At 61.7% G+C, this 17874-nt stretch overlaps 1 protein-coding gene across 3 annotated transcripts in view; it reads right to left on the bottom strand.

Annotated features, from left to right (window-relative positions):
• The window catches only part of CASZ1 (castor zinc finger 1), a 145600-nt gene that overhangs the window by 2926 nt on the left and 124800 nt on the right, over positions 1 to 17874 (bottom strand). For 2 of the 3 annotated variants that reach the window (XM_047724984.1, XM_047724983.1), the window contains 15 exons: positions 17212 to 17280; positions 15605 to 15695; positions 14746 to 14910; positions 13713 to 13885; positions 12695 to 13539; positions 10243 to 10378; positions 9941 to 10004; positions 8477 to 8631; positions 8250 to 8372; positions 6970 to 7308; positions 5234 to 5432; positions 4379 to 4550; positions 2543 to 2694; positions 2205 to 2346; positions 1284 to 1583 (listed from right to left, as the gene is read on the bottom strand). In XM_047724984.1, coding sequence (XP_047580940.1) covers positions 1284 to 1583; positions 2205 to 2346; positions 2543 to 2694; positions 4379 to 4550; positions 5234 to 5432; positions 6970 to 7308; positions 8250 to 8372; positions 8477 to 8631; positions 9941 to 10004; positions 10243 to 10378; positions 12695 to 13539; positions 13713 to 13885; positions 14746 to 14910; positions 15605 to 15695; positions 17212 to 17280 — 3125 coding nt within the window. The remainder of the gene's footprint in view (positions 1 to 1283; positions 1584 to 2204; positions 2347 to 2542; positions 2695 to 4378; positions 4551 to 5233; positions 5433 to 6969; positions 7309 to 8249; positions 8373 to 8476; positions 8632 to 9940; positions 10005 to 10242; positions 10379 to 12694; positions 13540 to 13712; positions 13886 to 14745; positions 14911 to 15604; positions 15696 to 17211; positions 17281 to 17874) is intronic. The other variant, XM_047724985.1, reaches the window with a different exon arrangement.

The following is a 17874-nucleotide window of genomic DNA, read 5'->3' as shown; positions in this document are numbered from 1 at the left end:
TCCCCTGGCTGCCCACCTGTCTGCCCAGGGGACCAGCCTACTTGCAAAAGGGAGGCCAGGCACCCCAGTGCTGTTTGGGACTGTAACTCCCTGCCCCGAGGGACACCTTCCCCTTTGTACCAGAAGGTTCTTTAAGGTCTTGTTGGGGTCTTCTGGCCCCAGTTAGCCGAGAGAGGGCAGCTCTGCTGAGGGCCCGGGGCCAGAGCAGGGGCTCAGCCAACAGATGGGTGCCCATCTGTGCCCTCCCTCCTGGACCCGACTGCTTCCCTAGACTTAGGGTGCCCTATAGCCAGGGCTGCCTGACCGGCAGTGTGGCTCTTCTTCCGCTATCCCCTTTCTGGGATGCACCGTGGCCCCTGTGGCTGCAGGGTGAGGGGTGCGGCACAGGATACCTGGGAAGGGGCGGCCATCCTAGGGCTCCCTGCCCCACAGCCTAGAAACCAGAGGGAAAGCTCCAGGGCCCAGCCCTAGCCAGGGTCAAAGGTGGGCATCCCCCCAGGCTTCTCCCATGTAGCTGCCCCATTCAGCCCACCAGGAACCTGCCTAGAAGGCCCCGCCTGCGCGGCCCCACTGGGCTGCACCGTCCACTAAGGTATAGACCCAGTTGCCTACCCTTAGCAGGTGAAACCGAGGCCTGCCATGGGTTGGGGGTGCCCAGCAGAGGACAAGGGACGGCCTGGGGCTAGGAGATCAGGTGTGTGAGCAGCAGCTGCTGTCACAGGGTCCTGTCTGGTTATGCTAGTGACAGCTTTCCATGGGCTGAATTCCATGGGTGGGGGGCCCTCTACCTTGCTCTCTGCCACAGCCCCAAGTCTGGCACAGTACTGGCCTGGCACTCGGGCAGAATGGGAGGCACAAATGAGTGAGGGCAGGTGCAGAGCCAGGGTGATAAGTACAGCAAAGGGGAGGGAAGGTAGGTCTCATCCCTGCACAGCATTGGATGTGTGGAGGTGGGGGGTGGGAAGAGGAGGTCCCTCTGCCAGTGAGCACTGCCTGGGGCTGGGCCCTGAAGACCCCCTGCCTCTCCCTGCTTGGCCCCAGGGATGGGGTTCAGGTTGCCGTCAGGACCTTGCCTGGACCCAGTGCGGGCAGGAGTCGAGAGGAGCTGTCCACGGGGCAGGACTAGGCTCTCCGGTTTCGGGCTGGGGGTACTGGGCTGTGAGGAGCACAAGATGGTCTGGTCCTCGGCCCAGCAAAGCCACAGAAAAAGGTCAGGTCCCGGATCATGGCCTTGAGGGTCAGCTGGGGTGATAAACACCAGTGAGGAGGTGTGTGCGAATTACCTGCGGCATCCTGAACTAGGGGTACGTCACTTTTTACTGGAGTTGGAGTGGCAGTGGCGGGCGGGAAGCGGGGGGGGCTGCCGACAGGGTGGCCCAGGCCCCGCGTGGCTCCGAGAGTGGCACTGAGCAGAGAGTATGAGAGACAGGGCGGAGAAAAGAGGCATGGGAGGGAGGGGAGGGGCGCCCGGAGCACGGCGGCTGAGAAGGATGGGGTCAGTGGGGGCTGCGGAGCCCCGCGGGCAGCCTCGTCGCCAGCGGCAGCAGGAGGAGGAAGAGGAGGAGGAAGAGGAGCCGGGCAGCCTGGAGAGGGTGGAGAAAAGCAGAAAAAAAAAAAAAAAAAAAAAAAGAAAACCAAAACAAAGAAAAAACAAACAAAAAAGAACCCAAATGAGAAACCCAATGGCAGAAGCAAGTATGATATGAAAACATGTGGACAGAGGAGGAGCAGAGAGGCAACACGAGAGAGTAGGGAAGGAGGTGGCAGGGGGAGGAGAGAACAGGAGGGGGAGGCTGTGCAGGGGGAGGTCACAGCGGCCTCGGGGTGGGCCTGTGGCCCAGCCCAGCCTGGGGCGGAGTCCGGTCTGGGCCAGCCTCTGGGGTGGTGGGCCAGGTGCCTGGGCCCCCGGTTCTGGCATATCCCAGCCTACCTGCCCTCCGGGCGGAGGGCTGTGCTACTCTGTTCGTGCTTGGAGAGGACAACCCAGGGTCCCCTCCTGGAAACTGAAGCCAAGGGCTGAGTGTTGGCAGGAGATGGCCTCTTCAACCTATGTCCCAAAGGCTCCCCCGTGCCACACCCAGAGGCCGGCTCTGGCTCCCTCTGAGGCCACTTGACCATGACCCTCCAGTCCTCAGGGGGACCCAGCAGTGCCTGGGGACCTGGAAGGAGGGGCCCGTCTGGAAGTCCCCACTCCCCGCACTCACCGGCTGCAGTGCTTTCGTTGCCCACCGGGGTGCTGGAGCAGCTCCGGTCCATGGTGGACGACTCGGAGGACACGGCGCCAGGGCTGCAGCCCGTGTAGTCCATGTAGTCATCTGTCTCCGCATCCATCAGGCTCGGGGGGCCCTGAAAGCAAGCAGGGGAGCCCTGAGGAAGCTGGGCTGGCGGCTGAGCTGCCCCCCCGGGCTGTCGCTTCGGGGTGGTGTGCACCCCCCCCCACCTGGAAGCAAGAGCAGGCTGCCTCCCGTGATGCCCTGTCGCCACCCCGGCGCAGGGGAAGAGGTGCGGGTGGCGGCCAGCCCGCCCCGCCCCGGGCTCTCACCTGGGCAGGGGGCGCGCGATCGAAGTTCTTCCCCAGCATCCTCCGCATGTGCTTCCGGGCGTGGGAGGTCATCTGGTGCTTGAGCAGGAAGGAGAACTGGCAGCCCTCGCGGATGCAGTGGAAGTGGCTGCTCACCTGGTCGTACTTGCAGCCTGTGAGCAGAGCCCGCCCGGCCGTGAGCGCCCGCCACACCTGCTGCGGGTCACAGCGTCTGGGCCCCGGGGAAGTGTGGCCCTGCAGTGAAAACGTTGTCCCCCCATCTTCTCCTCCAAGGGCTGGTACTCCACCCCACCCCCGGGGGGCATGAGGGCGTGTGCCATGGCAGGCTGGGCCCCCATCCCCGGCCCCTCCTGGGGCTCCAGGCGAGAGGCCTTAGTGACCCATCCACCAGGTCAGCCCCCTCCCAGCAAGCGAGATGTGTCCCCCAGTCCCCTCTGGGGAGCCCCGGTGCCTGTCCCCGGCTCTGTTTAGGCCTCTGCCCTGCCCCCACCCACCTCCTCTTGGCTCTGGGCTGAGAACAAACAGCGGGCAGGGCCGAGCCAGTGCCGGCACAGGGCAGGTGAAGGCCTGCCCGTCTCCATGGCGCCGGGGCTGGCCAGGTGTCTTATATCACCCCCCAGCTTTGTTTGGCCCCAACTACCACCCAAACCCCCCAAAGTTGAGTAAATACAGACAGCTACGGAGCTCCCCGACACCGGTAAGCTGAGCCCGAGGACAGCACGGGCCACCGAATATTGACATCTGTTGCCGCGGTTACCAGCCCTCTCCGGGGCCATGAATTCTTCTTGAATTAATGCTTGAAAGAAAAGTTTGTTTCCGGCCTTTCTCTGGCAGCCGCCCCAGGCGTCTCACCCTCTCCCTCTGGAAGGGGCAGTCAGCAGAGGCAGCGGCCCCACCTCGGCTCTGGCCACCTGAGTCCCAGCGGGTCCAGCCCGCAGCCCAGAGGTCTGCTTGCCTACCTCACGGCCACCTGCCTTCCAGGTTCCAGTTTGTTCCTGGCAGATTCCTGCCGCCCTCAGCAGGCCTGGGAACACACGGCTCTATCCCGAGGCAGATGGGTGGGCTTGGCCTCTGCCCGCTCATGGCGGAGCCCAAAAGACACCCCCACTCAGGGGCCCTGGCCGGGGGCTGTGGCCGGCTTTCCAGCTGAGGGCCCAGCTCTCAAAGCGGACTCCGTTCCCCGGCATCTGCTGAGAAGCTCAGGGCACATGTGGTCTCCTTCCCGACACTACGGCCACCTCCCTCTGGGTCGCCCAGGTCGCAGACACTCTGGGCTGACCCACAGTGCCTCTGCTTGTCCCACCAGCTCCCCCCGACCAAGCACGGTGCTGGCCAGAGCAGACATTCCAAACCCTGACTGCCACCAGCCCTGCCACCTCCTGCAACAGTGCGCTCCACACACAGCCGTCCCTCGATGACACGTGCTACACGACCACGGGAGCAGACAAAGCAGGGTCCGCTCTGGACAAAGCCCTTGTAGTGCAAGCCCGGGAAAGAGATCCCAGGGCGGGCCACTTTAGGAACTCCTACGTTACCCGCACGGCCTCAAGGGAAAAGGAAAGAGCAGCAGGTTCAGGGCCTGACTCTGCCCATGTGGCGTTTTCCCCGGGGGATGTGGGGGGTGGCTGGGGCACTCCAAGTCACCCTCGCCCCGATTCCAGGGCTCTTTGTTTGGACGGTTTTCCCCATGTGACAATGCCCAGCCTGTGAGATCTGGGACGTTAACGAACCGCAGAGCCTGAGAGGCAGGGAGGAGAGGTGGGTACCGGGAGAAGGGGCCAGAGCTGCACTCCGCCACCTGCTGCAATCTGCCGCCCCAGTCCCAGCTGCCCGTACCTAGCCTGCCACACTCTTCGCGCTTGGTGAAGTACTTAAACCCGTTGGCCGCCCGCCGCTCGGCCTTCTCATGCTTCTTTATGTGCCATGGCAACTTGGTGGTGATGTTGGTCACGAAGTAGCAGCCGGTCCGGAGGCAGTGGTAGTGTCCGCGCATCCGGAACTCGCAGTGCTGCAGGAAGGGGCGGAGGGGTGGGGGTCAGGAGCAGGCCAGTGGCCTCTGTGAGCTCCCACCTGGCCCCCGCCTCTGGGCCATGGCAGGCCCTCCTCTGTGCTCAGAATCAGGAAACATGATCAGGTACAGGCTTTTCACGAGTCCAAAAGCAGTATGTCCCTTTTGTCATTTGACTGAAACATCGACCTGGTGATTTGCCCACTGCTACTGATCTCACACCCGGAGCAGACATCACTAATCTATCCCCGTGCTCTTCCCCGCATCACTCAGCTCTGGGATCAGACTCCTCCTCAAGGCGTTCTGACACACCCCTACTAGTCTCAGGGTAGGCCTTTATGAAGGTGAACTTGATCTGCCCTTCCTGCCTGGGGCATGGACAGTTCAATCTCTAGCTGTCCAGTGGGCTAGGCATCTGGGGAGAGGGAGCACAGTTCCAGAGTGGGTGGAATGATGTCAGGCATAGAGCAGTGGTCCAGCATGAGGTCCCCACCGAGGGCTAGAATGACATGACGACCCCCACCAACAGAGCCCCTGTTGGGACCCCTGCCCAGGTGCCTCCAAAAGCCCAAGGCCCATCGCCGCCCTTTCCAGGGCGGAGGGCGTAAGGCAGGAACCCCTGCCGGGCGGAGCTGGTCCCAGGCCCTGCCCCGGCCCTGGCCCTCCCCCGCTCCCATGCTAACCTGGTTGGGGCAGAGACACTGCAGGGAGTAGTATGCGAACTGGTCTCGCACGTTCACCAGGTTGTTGCTGGGGTTGATGTGGTCCAGGCAGTGCGACTCGGCCTTGCCGGAGGTTTTACACACGTACTTGCAGTTCCCAAAGAGACAGTGGAAGTGGAACTTGTTGGCGTACTTGCAGTCCGTCGTGAGGCAAGGGTCGCTGGAATGAAACCACAGCCCAGAAGGTCACTGGCATTGCCAGGGCCCTCCCTTCTGACATCCTGACATTTGTCGTGTTGGGGTTTTGCTCCCTCATCCCCCGTGGCGCAGCCCAGAGGAATGGCCCCTGGGCTGCCCTTCTGAGCAGCAAGTGGCTTTGGCCAGAGGAGACTACAGATCCCAGCATGCACTCCCGCCTGCTTTTTGGACTGGATGGGGCAGTAAGGATTGCACTGTGCAGGCTGCCCAAAGCATTGCATGCTGGGACACGTAGTTTCCATGGCCACATCTCAGGATTATAGATAAGGACGGCTGCAGTAACCTCTTGGATGTGAAAATGAGAGATGGTGCTGCCAGCCCTGGCGGGGGGCCAGGGAGGGCCTGGCTGGCCTGGCACGGGCACTGCCCTGGGTGTGGCTGACTGACAGGGTGCAGATGGGTGGGCAGCCCTACCAGGAAGCTCAGCTACCACGGGGCCCTGGCCATTGGGAATGTGTGCCTGTGTTGGGTCCTGCCAAGGCGCACGGCTGCCAGGGGCCCCCCAGAGTTGGCCCAGGGTGTGGGGTTCCCATCCACTCAGAGGACCTCACAGGCCGGCTGAGTGGTAGAGCTCGAGAAGCAGAGCGGTGCTGGGCCAAGCCCCCGTGCTGGCCGTCCCCAGGAGCAGCAGCCCTGCCCCACGGCCTGCCCCATGGGCGGGCAGACAGGTGGGGAGGACGCTGTACACTGGCCTTCCACCCTGGCCCCCAGCATGGCTGGCCCCACAGTGGCCCCGGGGTGGGCACCTGACCACACTGTGGAAACTAAGAGGGCTGCCGCTGAGGGGAGGCGGCATGGAGGAAAGGAAGCCCGGGGAGGAACGGAGAGGAGTGCAGGTCCCCTTCCATGCCATAGCCCAGCCCCAGGTGCTCAGAGAGGGAGGACAGCTGCCACTCAGGCCGTGTGTTGTTCACATCCAATTTATTACTTTTATTGAGAACAGGAAACCGCACACGTAACAATACAGAGTCACCGTTCTCGCCACAAGGCACCACCACCATCCAGTGAGGAGGGGCCCTTTCGCCCCTGAGAACTCAGGCCATCATGCAGATGGGCGTGGGTCCGGGGGGGGGCGCCTAGCCCCCTTGCCCCCACCCGTGACTTCTCTTGTTCTGCAAAGGGTTGCCCATGAACACGAGCCACAGAGACCAGCAAGGAGGCCCAGGGCAAGACGCAGCCCTCCTTGCGAGGCAAGGACTACCACTCCCAGCCCACCTAAGCTGGTCCTCGCAGTGTCAACACTGCCCCTCTGGAACAGCGGCCACGACCACCACCATCTCCCCCCACCCCAGCTGGCTGCTCTGGGAACAATGCGGGGAGGTCCGAGCAGCAGCATCTTTGGCTAGAAGGACATTGCCCAGTGACGGTGTCCCAGAGAGGCTGGGAACAGCCAGGGCTAAGTGCAGGGTGAGGAGTTGGGCCTCCTCGGCTGCCCTTGCTAGCACCTACTCCCGAGACATGCGGGGGACGCGGGACTCCCGGCTCATCGAGGGACTCACTTCTCCTGGAACTGGAGGAATCCGGGTTTGACCTGGGGCTTGGCGTTTTCTAGAGAAGTCGTTGCCAAGGGCGAAGTGGGCAGGTGAGGCACTGACGCTGGAATCTGAGGCATCTGGGGGATGGTGGAAGCCAGCTGCTTCCAGGCGAGCAGCGTGGGGGTGGAGGGCACGGCAGCCGGGCTGGGAGTGGGACCCTCCAGGGAGGATACTGTGGCTGTGGTGACAGGAGGCGCTGGAGGGGATGACGGGGCCAAGGCAGGTTTGGTCTCAGCAGCCGAGGTGGGGAAGGAGGTCTCCGTGTTTCCCTTCACTGCTCCTCCCTCCGTCCGGAAGTGGAAGCTGCAATAGGCCGGAGCCACGTCTCAGGTGGGGAGTGACAAGGGCCCTGAGCAGCTAGCCTTTCCTGGGGTCTGATCTCATTACAAACCTTGAGGCCCAGTGTCCCCCTGCCAAGTCTCCAACCCTAGGCGTGATCCTACCAGGAAGGAAGAACGGACAACAAGTGGTTGTATCCTCTGGGCCTGAACTTGGGCTCCTGGCTCTGCCGTAACTGTACCCTCCTACCTGTGACCTTCCTGCTGTGGCTGTCCCTAGCTCCTCCCTACACGGAGTGGGGCAGGGGAGAGGGACACCAGGCCCTGGTGCACAAAGTCCATGCTTCCAGAATCTGCTCTGAGAATTAAAGGCGGGTCGCAGCCTTTGGCGAAGCTGGCTCATCTGCAGACGAGCATCTGGGGCTGCCTAAGAGGGAGCAGAGCCCAAGGAGGGCCCCACAGCCTCGGTCTGTTTGAAATGTCCACAAGTTCTGGGTTCAGTTATGCTGGGCGGCTGGACTGCTGCTTTTCAGCTCAGTGGGTTTACAAATTAATTTCATTATCTTTAGGTCAAAGAGAATCTACAAATCTACAACTGGGGCTTAGAAAGATCTTCACTCCGGGTCCCTGACTGGTCAGAGCAGGGTCTCTCTGGCTAACTCTGCAGGAAACATCTGTGGTCGGGCTGCACTGGGTGGGGGGCTGAAGCAGACCCTGCTCCAGGTCTCTAAGTAGGGCCTGGGCGGACTCAGAGGCCCCTGCTGGGAGTTGAACTGGTGGAAGGGAGGGAAAGTCCGCCTTTTTCTCAGGCATTACCTTCTAAGAAGCCAGCTCAGCTTCTGAGGTCTGGTGGGAGCGGCACACAGGGCAGCTAGAGGCCCGTGCAGCCCCCAGCCACACCCAGCCTGGAGTCTGGCTGGGATGAATGAGGCTGGGTTGCCATGGGCCCTGGGGACCCCCACTCACTTGGCGTGCTTGATGGCCCCGTCCAGGGTGCTGAAAAGCGCGCCGCACTCCTCCACCACGCAGTGGAAGTGGGCCTTGTGCAGGAAGTCACACTGGGCGTCACAGAAGTCCTTGGTGCCAAACCTGGCGGAGGAACCGCTGGTCAGAGGGGACCCTGGGGGCACTGGCCACCACGAAGGGTGGGCGTGGCCCTCCCTGAGCCTTTGCTCTGCCAGGAAACCCCTCACCTTCGAAGGTACACCTTCCAGGGCTCGGACAGCTTCTCCTGAACCAGCGCCTTCACAGCCTTGCCCAGGAAGGGCGAGGACTCCATGGCGGCACTGCCCTCTGCTTCCGTCTTGATGTTCAACAGGCTGCCGAGGTTGGGGTTGCCCTGAGACATCTGCGAAGGGCACAGGGGCTGTGCTTGAGGCTGGGGACCTCCTCAGGACACAAACGTGGCCGCCCTGGGAGCAGGAGGAGCTCTGGGCCCCTCGGACCTCTCGCAACGGACCAGAGCCACGGAGAGGAGCGGAGACCTGGCCACAGCCAAGCCTGCTCTGAATGGAGGTCGCTGCAGGCAACGTGCAGCACTACCCTGGCCCCATGGAGATGTCCGGACTCCTCCACACAAGCCCCGGGGTGCTACGATCCATCACTCAAGTAAGGCCAAGACTCCGGGCACACACTCCAGCCTAGCTTTTCCCAGACTTTGTGGCTCCCTGGTTATTTTCCTGCCAGGTTTTCAAAAGAAGTGCAGGAGGAGGGGGGGAGCCCCTATGAATTCCTTGAGAACAAGAGAAGGCACACAAAGGAGGAGCAGAGAGGGAGGGAGGGAGGGAGGGAGGCTCACAGGGTGAGATCAAGATGGCTCACTGCTGCTGGGCTCGGAGGGGAAGTGGGGGGGCGTGTAAAGGCTCGACCCACATGAGGCGTGGGGCCCTGACAGGAAAGAACCAGGGTGCAGGGGGCAGTGACCTGAGAAGGGAAAAGGAGAGCAAGAGAGCTGGGAGGGAGGGAGGGAGGGAGGGAGGGAAGGCGGAGGGCATGGGCCTGGGGCGGAGGGCAGAGGGTGGCAAGGGGCTCCTTTCCTGCCAAGGGCCCAGCCGGGACCCCCGTCCGTGAGGTCCGGCCTGGGCCCGGCTCCTTCAGCAGTCACTTGTGTGCGGTAACCAAATTAATCTTGCTGTAGTCAAATTTATCATGTGAAGGGGGAAAATATATTTGAGATGATGTATAATTTACAAAGACCCTGCATTATTTAAAATAAATATTCTGGAGCGACCTCTGCGGAAGGCGTCCGAGACCATTACTCAACCCGAAAAGTGGAAATTGATGCTTTGCTCCCACTTTAGGGCCCCTCCCCCACCTCTTTTTAAACAAACAAAAAATATATAAAATAAATAAATAAAATTAATAACTGAGAGCAGAAGAAGTTAGAGGGCTCTGGAAAAGCTTTTGGAGCCCTCCATCTGAAGGGAAAAAAAGGGTGTCAGAGGCTGGAATATATTTCTCCAGCCAGTTCATTAAATTAATTTGTAAGCAGTGGCTCTGAAATTATATCCGATGAAAAATGGCCTCAAAATTTAAATGGTACAAACTCATCTTATTAGAGGCAAAACATTAAAAAACAAACACATCCCCCCCACCCCCCAGCGTAGCTTTAATTTCTCTGGGTGGGGGACGGGGGGCGTGTGATGGATGGTCCTTACCTTATTCATAAGCGAGGATAAAAGAGATGAATTTGCCGGGACTGCGTGGCCATTTGATTCATTACTGGAACATACAGACCAAGGGGCTTTAGCTTGGATGTACGCGGGCCGTAGCACACACACTCACCCTTCCCAGTCCACTCCTTGGGCCCTGGCCCCCACCCCACCCCTCACCAGGCTCCATCTGCCTGGGCAGGAGGATGACTCCCGCTAAGAGGGGTCACTGGCTGGCCTCTGTGGGCTCTGCCTCCAGGGGTGCTGTCCCAGAGCCTGTCGCCTGGAGCAGAGCTGGGAGGCCTCACCTGGGCTCCTTCACAGTCAGGTCTAAACTGCGGTCCTGGGAGACCTCGTGGGGAACCGGGGCACCAGCGTTCTCACCAGGCTCCTGCTTCCCCGGGGCCGGGGGGAACCTGGCGGGGGTGGCCTGCTGCCCGCTTCCTACAGGGGAGGGGAAGGAAGATGGTGTTAGAGGGGCTGAGGGCTTCCTCTGGGCATAAACCTGCACCCCCCAGCCTGCCGGGCAGGGAGGACAGTGGGCTGGGCGGGCTGGGGCCGTGGGGGAGCCCTGGCTGCTGGTCAGCGGTTCTCTCTACGGACATGATCGCTTGTGACGCTTACCCCTGTGTGGCAATTCTTCAAGTGATAATTATTGCAAAATTATGTCAAAGTTGTCCTGGCTCAGGGCCTCCTGGAGGAGAAGGGCGGGAGGCTGGGGAGGGGGCTGGCACGGGGGTGGGGGCCCTTCATTTTCTCCACCGACTGTCATAGTCAATTTGTGGGGCTGCCGCTTAGGCTTTTATTAAAGACTCTGTTAATGCTGAGGCAAAGTGGCAGATCTAGACTGGGAGCTGCGCCCCCTCTGTGGTCCCTGTCCCACTGTTGCCGGGGCGACGGCCCTGCCTTCCACCGAGCATGCCTAGGAGGGGCCTCTGCCCTGTCAGGGATATGGAAGCGGACAGCCAATCAGAGTGGTTCAAACTACGTGACCTCGGCCGTCAAGCTGTCCGGGGCAGGGAGAGGAAGCCCACCCCGGCCGGGCTGGGCTGCACCGGGGCTAGGTGGGAGCTGGCGGGGTGCAGCCCTTGGGGGAAAGGCTGAGCAGAAGAAATTGCTGATGGGAACGTGTCCACTGAGTCCTTCTCCACAATCCCCAAGTGGCTCAAATATTACTTTGCCCCAAGGCACTGAGGCTCACAGAGGGCTGGTTCACAGGCAGGAAGTGGCATTTTATTAAAAAATCAAGGAAAACGGGCCCCCTCCCCTTCCCTTGACCTTTGTTTTGGGGGAAGGAGATTTTTCTAATGAAAAGGAAGAATTTGCCAGTCTGGCCACGGAGCCCCGTGTGGCCCTGAAGTGGGTCCCACCCCAGCCGGCAGGCAGCTGGCCAGAGGGGCTCGCCCCCAGGGTGGTCCTGCTGTCCCTCCCACACCTGGAACGAAAGGTGGGTCACTCCACTTCCAGCTGACAGGAGCGTCCCACAGGGGACAGACGAGTTTTTGGAACTCAGCATCCACATGCCGGGAGGTCCCCAAAGTCACTTGCTCAAGGTTCCCCAGGACATTGCCTGGCCCCGTCGCCCAGTACTGGCTGGCCTTCCGGGAGGTCTGGGCAGATCCCTGGGATAGGCCGCAGGGTCTTTAGGGTTTGGGGGGTCTCGGGAGGCTCTCACGGAGGAGCAGGGCCCTAGGGCTCAGGAGCTGGCCCATGGAGGTCCAAGTCCAGTGCCCGTGAGCAGACTATCCCCACTGGTCCTTCAGCTCCACAAGGCAGGACTCTGGGTCCCTGCTGTGCCCCAGCACTGGCCAGGTGTGTGGCCCCCGGCAAGCACAGTGGTTGTTGAGTGAGTGGATGGAGTGGCAGCTGACTTCTGTCAGCCAAGTGCCAAAGGGAGGCTGGGGGCGACAGGGGACAGGAGCCAGGTAAACAGAAAAGCCAAAGAGCTCCAGAGACATGGAAGACGTTTACAAAGAGTAAAAATGTGAGAGAGGAGAACCACGCCTCACAGCAAGCCAGAGGGAGGGCGGAGGTGTCACCAGGAGCCTCCGGCTGTGTTGTCCCACGTGGCAGCCACTGGCCAGGCATGACTCAGTTAAACTAATTCCAGTAGAAATCCAGTTCCCTGGCCACACAGCCAACCTCAAGCACTCAACAGCCACCTGTGACTAGCGACTGCATACGGGACAGCGCAGAACAGAACGTTTTCCATAGCCGCAGAAAGTTCTACCAGATGGCACCGCCTGACGGGGAGAGACTGGCAAGATGTCCTTGGCCTCGAGGGGCTGGCCAAGAGTGAATCCCAAGGATCCCTGAAGTCTGGCCACCCCACTGGCTACCCCTGAAGTCCTGCCCCCTCCAGGGACACAGAGGGGGCCCTAGGGAGACATGGGCCTCTGGACTGCTCTCATCAGTGGCCAGACGTGGTATGAGGTAAGGTGAAAAGTCAGAGCAGTGGGCAAGGACCAGTTGCCCCCAGGATGCAAAGGCTTAACCACCTCTGCTTCACAGATGAGGGACCAGAGCTGCCTGGGGTGGGGTGGGCAGGCCAGAACGAGGGCCCCCCCCAAGAGCAAATAAACAGTAGGAGGCAGAGACCAGGCAAGTTGGGGGTCTGAGCAGGCAGGGACCGTGGGTGTGGGAGTAGAAAGACCCCTCGCCAGCCTCCACCCCCACTCCCACTCTGCTCCGCAAACTGACGCTGTGGGCTCCGGGGGCCTGCGAGCCGCCTGCTTCCTGGGCAGGGCCCAGCCTGCTCACCTGGGTCAAAAGTGGCAGAGGGCTTGAGGGCAGCAGCGGCCAGCCTGGCCATCATGGGTGAGATGAGGCCCTTGCTCGCTGAGATCCTTTCCATGATAGAGGCGGGGGGCACCGGGACAGAGGAGGCAGCCGCAGGGGCAGAGTCGCCGGCTCCCGAGGCAGCCAGAGCAGGTGTGTCAGCGGCTGCTGAGGCCGCTGCCCCCGATGACATGGCCCCCAGGAGGCCAGGGGTGCCCACAGGCAGGGAGGCACCGCTCCGGCCAGGCAGGATGGGGAAGTAGGGGGCGGCGGTGGGCAGGCCCGAGTTGGAGAGGGCCAGTGCCAGCGGGATGGACGCGGGCAGGCCCTGGGACAGCAGCCCGGAGATCTTGCTGTTGGGAGGCTTGGTGGCGCCAGGCACGGCCTCGGCAGTGGCAGTGGCGGCAGCGGCCAGGGAGGCGGAGGACTGCTGGCTGGTCGGGGAGGCGCTGAGGCTGGAGTTCTTGCTGCTCAAGGCCGAGAAGTCGACCAGGTCGTCGTTGCTCGACTCCTCGTGCTCCGTGTCCTTGGCGCCCAGCAGCGAGGACGGCAGCCCCAGCGCGCCGGAGGAGCGGACGTGCCTGCGCTCGTGCTTGCGCTTGTGTGAGGTCATCTGGCTGGTGGAGGTGAAGGTGAAGCCGCAGCCGGCGCGGATGCAGTGGAAGTGGTTGGTGGCCTTGCTGTACACGCAGCCCTCGTACCTGCACTCCTCGTACTTGTAGAACTTCTTGAAGCCGTCCTTGGCGTACGCATCGTCCTTGATGTGATAGCTTTTGTGCTTCTCGATGTCACACTTGTTCTTGAAGGTGAATGTGCAGCCAGGGCGCCTGGACGGGACGTCGGGAGCCTGTTGCAGGGCCTCGGGGAAGGGGGAGCCCAGGAGGAGCTTCTGGGAGGACCCCTGTCCCTGTGCCCACTGCCTTGAGGAAGCAGGACCCCAAGCCCCGCACAGGCCCACCGACCTGGGTCCATCCCTCCCCCTGGCTGGCACCCCACTCACCTGCAGTGGAAATGGGTGGTCTTTTGCCCGTAGAACTGGCAGTCAGCTGTGCCGCAGTCCTCCGTCGCTCGGAAGCGCTGGAAGCCATCGTTGATGAGCTGAGTGTTCTTCTTGTGGAAGTTCTCGTGGGTCATCACGTCTGATGTGCTGGTATACACTTTGTTACAGCCCACCTGCAGGCAGGACGGCCGTGGGGGCAACTGAGGCCAGGAGCCCTTGGGCCCAGGCCAGAGCAGCCGTGCTGTTGGCTACTGACCTCCCTGCTCAGGGTCTTCGGCCCTGTAAACGTCCCCCTGGGCCATGGGGAGTCTCTAACAACCTCTCCAGCCCTCCAGGCCTTGTCTGTGCTGAGGGCCGGCTTGTCCTCAGGGCCTCTCCTATGCCCTCTCTGGGTAGAGGTGTGGCAGTCCCCTCCTGCAAGAGGTGACTTTGGGGTCCTCATTGGTGCCTCTCTTTCCATAGCCCCTAGCCTTGGGCAGGGTTGGACCTGGGGGGCCTGGCAGTCACCTTCAGCCCAAGGACTCAATTAGTGGACAGTTCCTGGCACGGGGCCCTCCCCACCCGACCCAGGCTGGGCCAAGGCAGGCAACGTTGCCATATTGAGTAAAAACCCGTGGAATCCGAGCACTCTTGAAGGCTGGGCCGTGCCAGTGTCTGCACCATCTCAGGGCCCGGAGACCGAGCCCCCCTCTGCTCCTGGCCCAGGTTGTTCCGCGGAGCCCATAACAACCCCCTGACAAATACCGGGGGAGGCACGCCTGCTGCTATGTGCAACCCCCAGCCACTCGCCCGGGACCTGACACCTTGAAAAAGCCCAGACTCTGCGTGGCATTAAAACAGAGAATTAAACAAAAACCTCCTCGGGAACCATTTGCGATGCAGCTCTTGGTGTTAAAGCCTGAAAAATGTCGGTCTGTATAAACAGCTCCCTGAATTTCGCCCGCACCAATTAAGGCCACGGGGTGGCCCCGCCCCCGTCCGGCCCCACCCCGGCCCCGCCCCCGGCCCCGCCCAGCCCGCCGAGGATGGGCACCTGCATGCAGTGATAGTGGGTGCTCTTTCCGTTGAGGTGGCAGCCGTGGTAGTAGACGCTGCAGTCATCCAGCGGGCTGAAGCGCATGAAGCCATGCTGCAGGGAGTTGTCGCGCTTTTTGTGCATGTTGTAGTGGCGGATCACGTCCTGCTTGCTCGTGAACCTCTGCGGGACAGTGCCACGTGGGTCGGGGCGGCCACCCGGTGGGGGCTGGCCCCTACCCTTGCCCCCACAGCCCAGACTGCGGTCCCTCAGCTCTCCCAGGGAACAATCCTGCTTCCGGCAGAGGCAGCCCGCGTGGCCTCTAGGCCAGCACCAGGGACCCAGTCGGAGCCATTCCAGTGGTTCCGGAGCCCCCACCCCCTAACCCTGTCCTGCCTGACCTCCCGCCAGGCTCCCCGCAGTCATGCCCAGGAGCGGAAAAGCACGGAGTGGGCTGGACCCCTCAGGCAGGGGCTCTGGGGGGTGAGGACAACTTTTGCCTATGGGCCCCCTGGTGAGCAAGAGGGGACGACCTGCTCTGCACGGACCAGAGGTGGTTTGACCATAAGCAACAATCTGTCTGGGCCTCAGTGTGATCATCGGTTAGATGGGGCAGGAGTCCTGACTTCACGAGGATACTGGGAGGCATCCCAAAAGGGGCCTCAGCCCGCGGGCTCCATCCCTGGGGCAGGGTGGGCTCCTAGGGAATGGGGGCTTCTGTTACTGTCCCGGGGGTGCAGAAGGCTCTGGATCCTATCAGATGGCTTTCTGGGTTCTCTGCCTGCTTGGGTTCAGCGCCCCCAACACACCTGTGAGAAGCTTGTCTGCCCCTTGGGGCTGGCATGCGGGGGCAGGGCTGGTGCCCACCAGGCCTTACCTGGTAGTTGCACTCGGGGTCCAGGCAATGGTAGTGCTCTCGGTACTGGTAGGCGCAGTGGATGTGGCCACAGTGCTGACTGCCCGAGAACCTGCAGGGAGGAGGCGAGGTGGGCTCAGGCCTCTCTGGCCAGCAGCCCTAGGGAGGACACTTCCCAGGCTCTCGGCCCGAGAAGCTGAGAAAAATATGTGCCTATACCTCAGGGAAGTGCTGCTGGGGTTCAGAAGCTCTGTATTGGGGTGCAGGGGTGGGAGGCAGAGGTAATCTGTAGGGGTGAAATGGCAGAGGCCTAAAAAAGGCAGGGGACATGACTGCACCTGTTATGAATCCCAGAGCCACTGAACAGCATACCTTTGCCCCCTGCCCTGGGGATGAGGGCCCAGGGAGGCACACAAGCCTAGCACCCAGGTGGGAAGGAAGAAGCCAGGGCAGGCCAAAAGTCAGAGCAGAGACAGGGGAAGAGGCTGGGATAGGATGGGATGGGATGGGATGTGGGGAGACGGTGAGGGCAGGAGCCCCCATGGTGGCCCGACTGCCTTTCCTGCAGGGGCCACCGCTGGCCCCCCACCCAGGGCTCAGCTAGGTGCAGCAGATACAGGCTGGGAGGGCCCGGCTGCTGAGAGGTGTTAAAGCCTCTCTCTTTCCTAGGCTTTCCTGACACTTGAAACAGCCCAGGGTTATGAATTTTTAAAGTGCAGCATCTGTTCGGCGCCCTGCGGCAGGGAGGCTACGCTCCAGCCAACCCGGCAGCCGGGAGCCCCGTGCGGCCCGGCTGCGGCCTGCCTCCCGGGAAACCCCGTGCCTTCTCCAGGCCCCGAACCCTGGGGAGGCCGCTCTGGGGGAGAGCCCGTGATGACAGCAGGGGGGGAGACGGGTCTCAGCCGGCAGGACAGAGCTGGGGACCCCCTTATGCGGAGAGAATGGCTTTGCAAATACAGATTTACGCTGAAGCTGCCAAAAGGGCCATCTGCTGAGGCCCTAATAATAATGATAATAATAATAATAGAGAGAACGGAGCGAAGCTGAAAAGACAGAGAGGGGTGGGAAGAACTGGGCAGATCAGCAGAAAGACAGAGGCTGGGGAGAGCTCCCGCCATGTGCTGCCCCATCCGCTGCTGGCAGTGAGGGACCTGATTTGGGGGAAATCTGTCGAGATGAAGGTTCTCGACCTGCCCATCCCACTGCCTCAGAAATGTACAGGAGCGGGTCTGGAGTCGGGCGGTGGGGCCTGGCTCAGGGACCACACCGAGGCCAGGTCAGGGAGGACCATCGCCCATACCCCATCTCATCCCCAAGGGTTTGGCCCTGGTCTGTATCCCACCCAAGACTCTGTAAGCGATTGCGGGGCTCTGGGCTCCCCTGTGGCCTTCGGACACTGTGGCACTGCCTAGGGCTTGAGGACATACAGCCCAGAACACATTAAGGGGCAAAGGCTCTGAGATGGGGCAGGGTCCCTCAGGGGAATTTGAGGGCAGAAGTGCACAAGAGTGGGGAAGCAGCAGGCACCTTGGCACTGTCACTCAGATGGACCTATGGTCCCACAGTCCCCAGGTGTTCCTGGCACCACCCACCTTCTCTCCATGGCCGTCTCCTCCCCAGGGGCCTACCTGGCAATATATTTCTGGTAAATGTTTACATCTTCAGTGACAGCTGGTTTATCTGTGGGCAATCCATTCCTGGCAAGAGACACAGAGGGCACAGCTGATTAGTGGGCGGGGGTAGCCTCATGCCCCAGGAGCATCTAGGGGGCAGCTCCCTGCCCTGGGGCCCTGACCCTTCCCTCTCTTGCTCTGTTGTGTTCTGAGGCCCTCAAGGTGGGACTGAAAAGCGCTTTTGGCAGAACCTTGGCTCAGGTTCAAGAAGCCCAACTGTGGCAAAGACAGGGCCACCCAAGCTGGCTGGCTGGAGGTCTCCACCTGAGTGGTGGGCCCGACCTGGAGTCCAGCTGGGTAGGAAGCCTTGGAAGCGGGGGCCTGGCCCCTGTTGCACACTGGAGTCAGGAGGATGCTGGGAAGACCCCAGGGGAAGGGGCGAGAGCAGTGCCAAGAAAGTGTGGTTAGCTGGTCAGAAGCCCCCCTCCCAGGCCAGAAGGCAGCTCCCTAGATCACTCCCAGGTTGGGGTCTGTCTCCAGGCGGACAGCGGCATGGGGGAGGGTGTCTCCGGCCTACACAACTGATCCAGGGAGCAGTTTGCCATGGCCTGGGTGTTAGCAAAGAGTGGGCTCTCCCCCACCCCAGACTCGTACCTTCCCTCGCTGCCTTCCCCGGGG

Source organism: Lutra lutra, chromosome 4 (genome assembly GCF_902655055.1).
Source record: "Lutra lutra chromosome 4, mLutLut1.2, whole genome shotgun sequence".
NCBI classification, from domain to species: Eukaryota; Metazoa; Chordata; class Mammalia; order Carnivora; family Mustelidae; genus Lutra; species Lutra lutra.
This window is presented reverse-complemented; position numbering and strand designations above follow the sequence as displayed.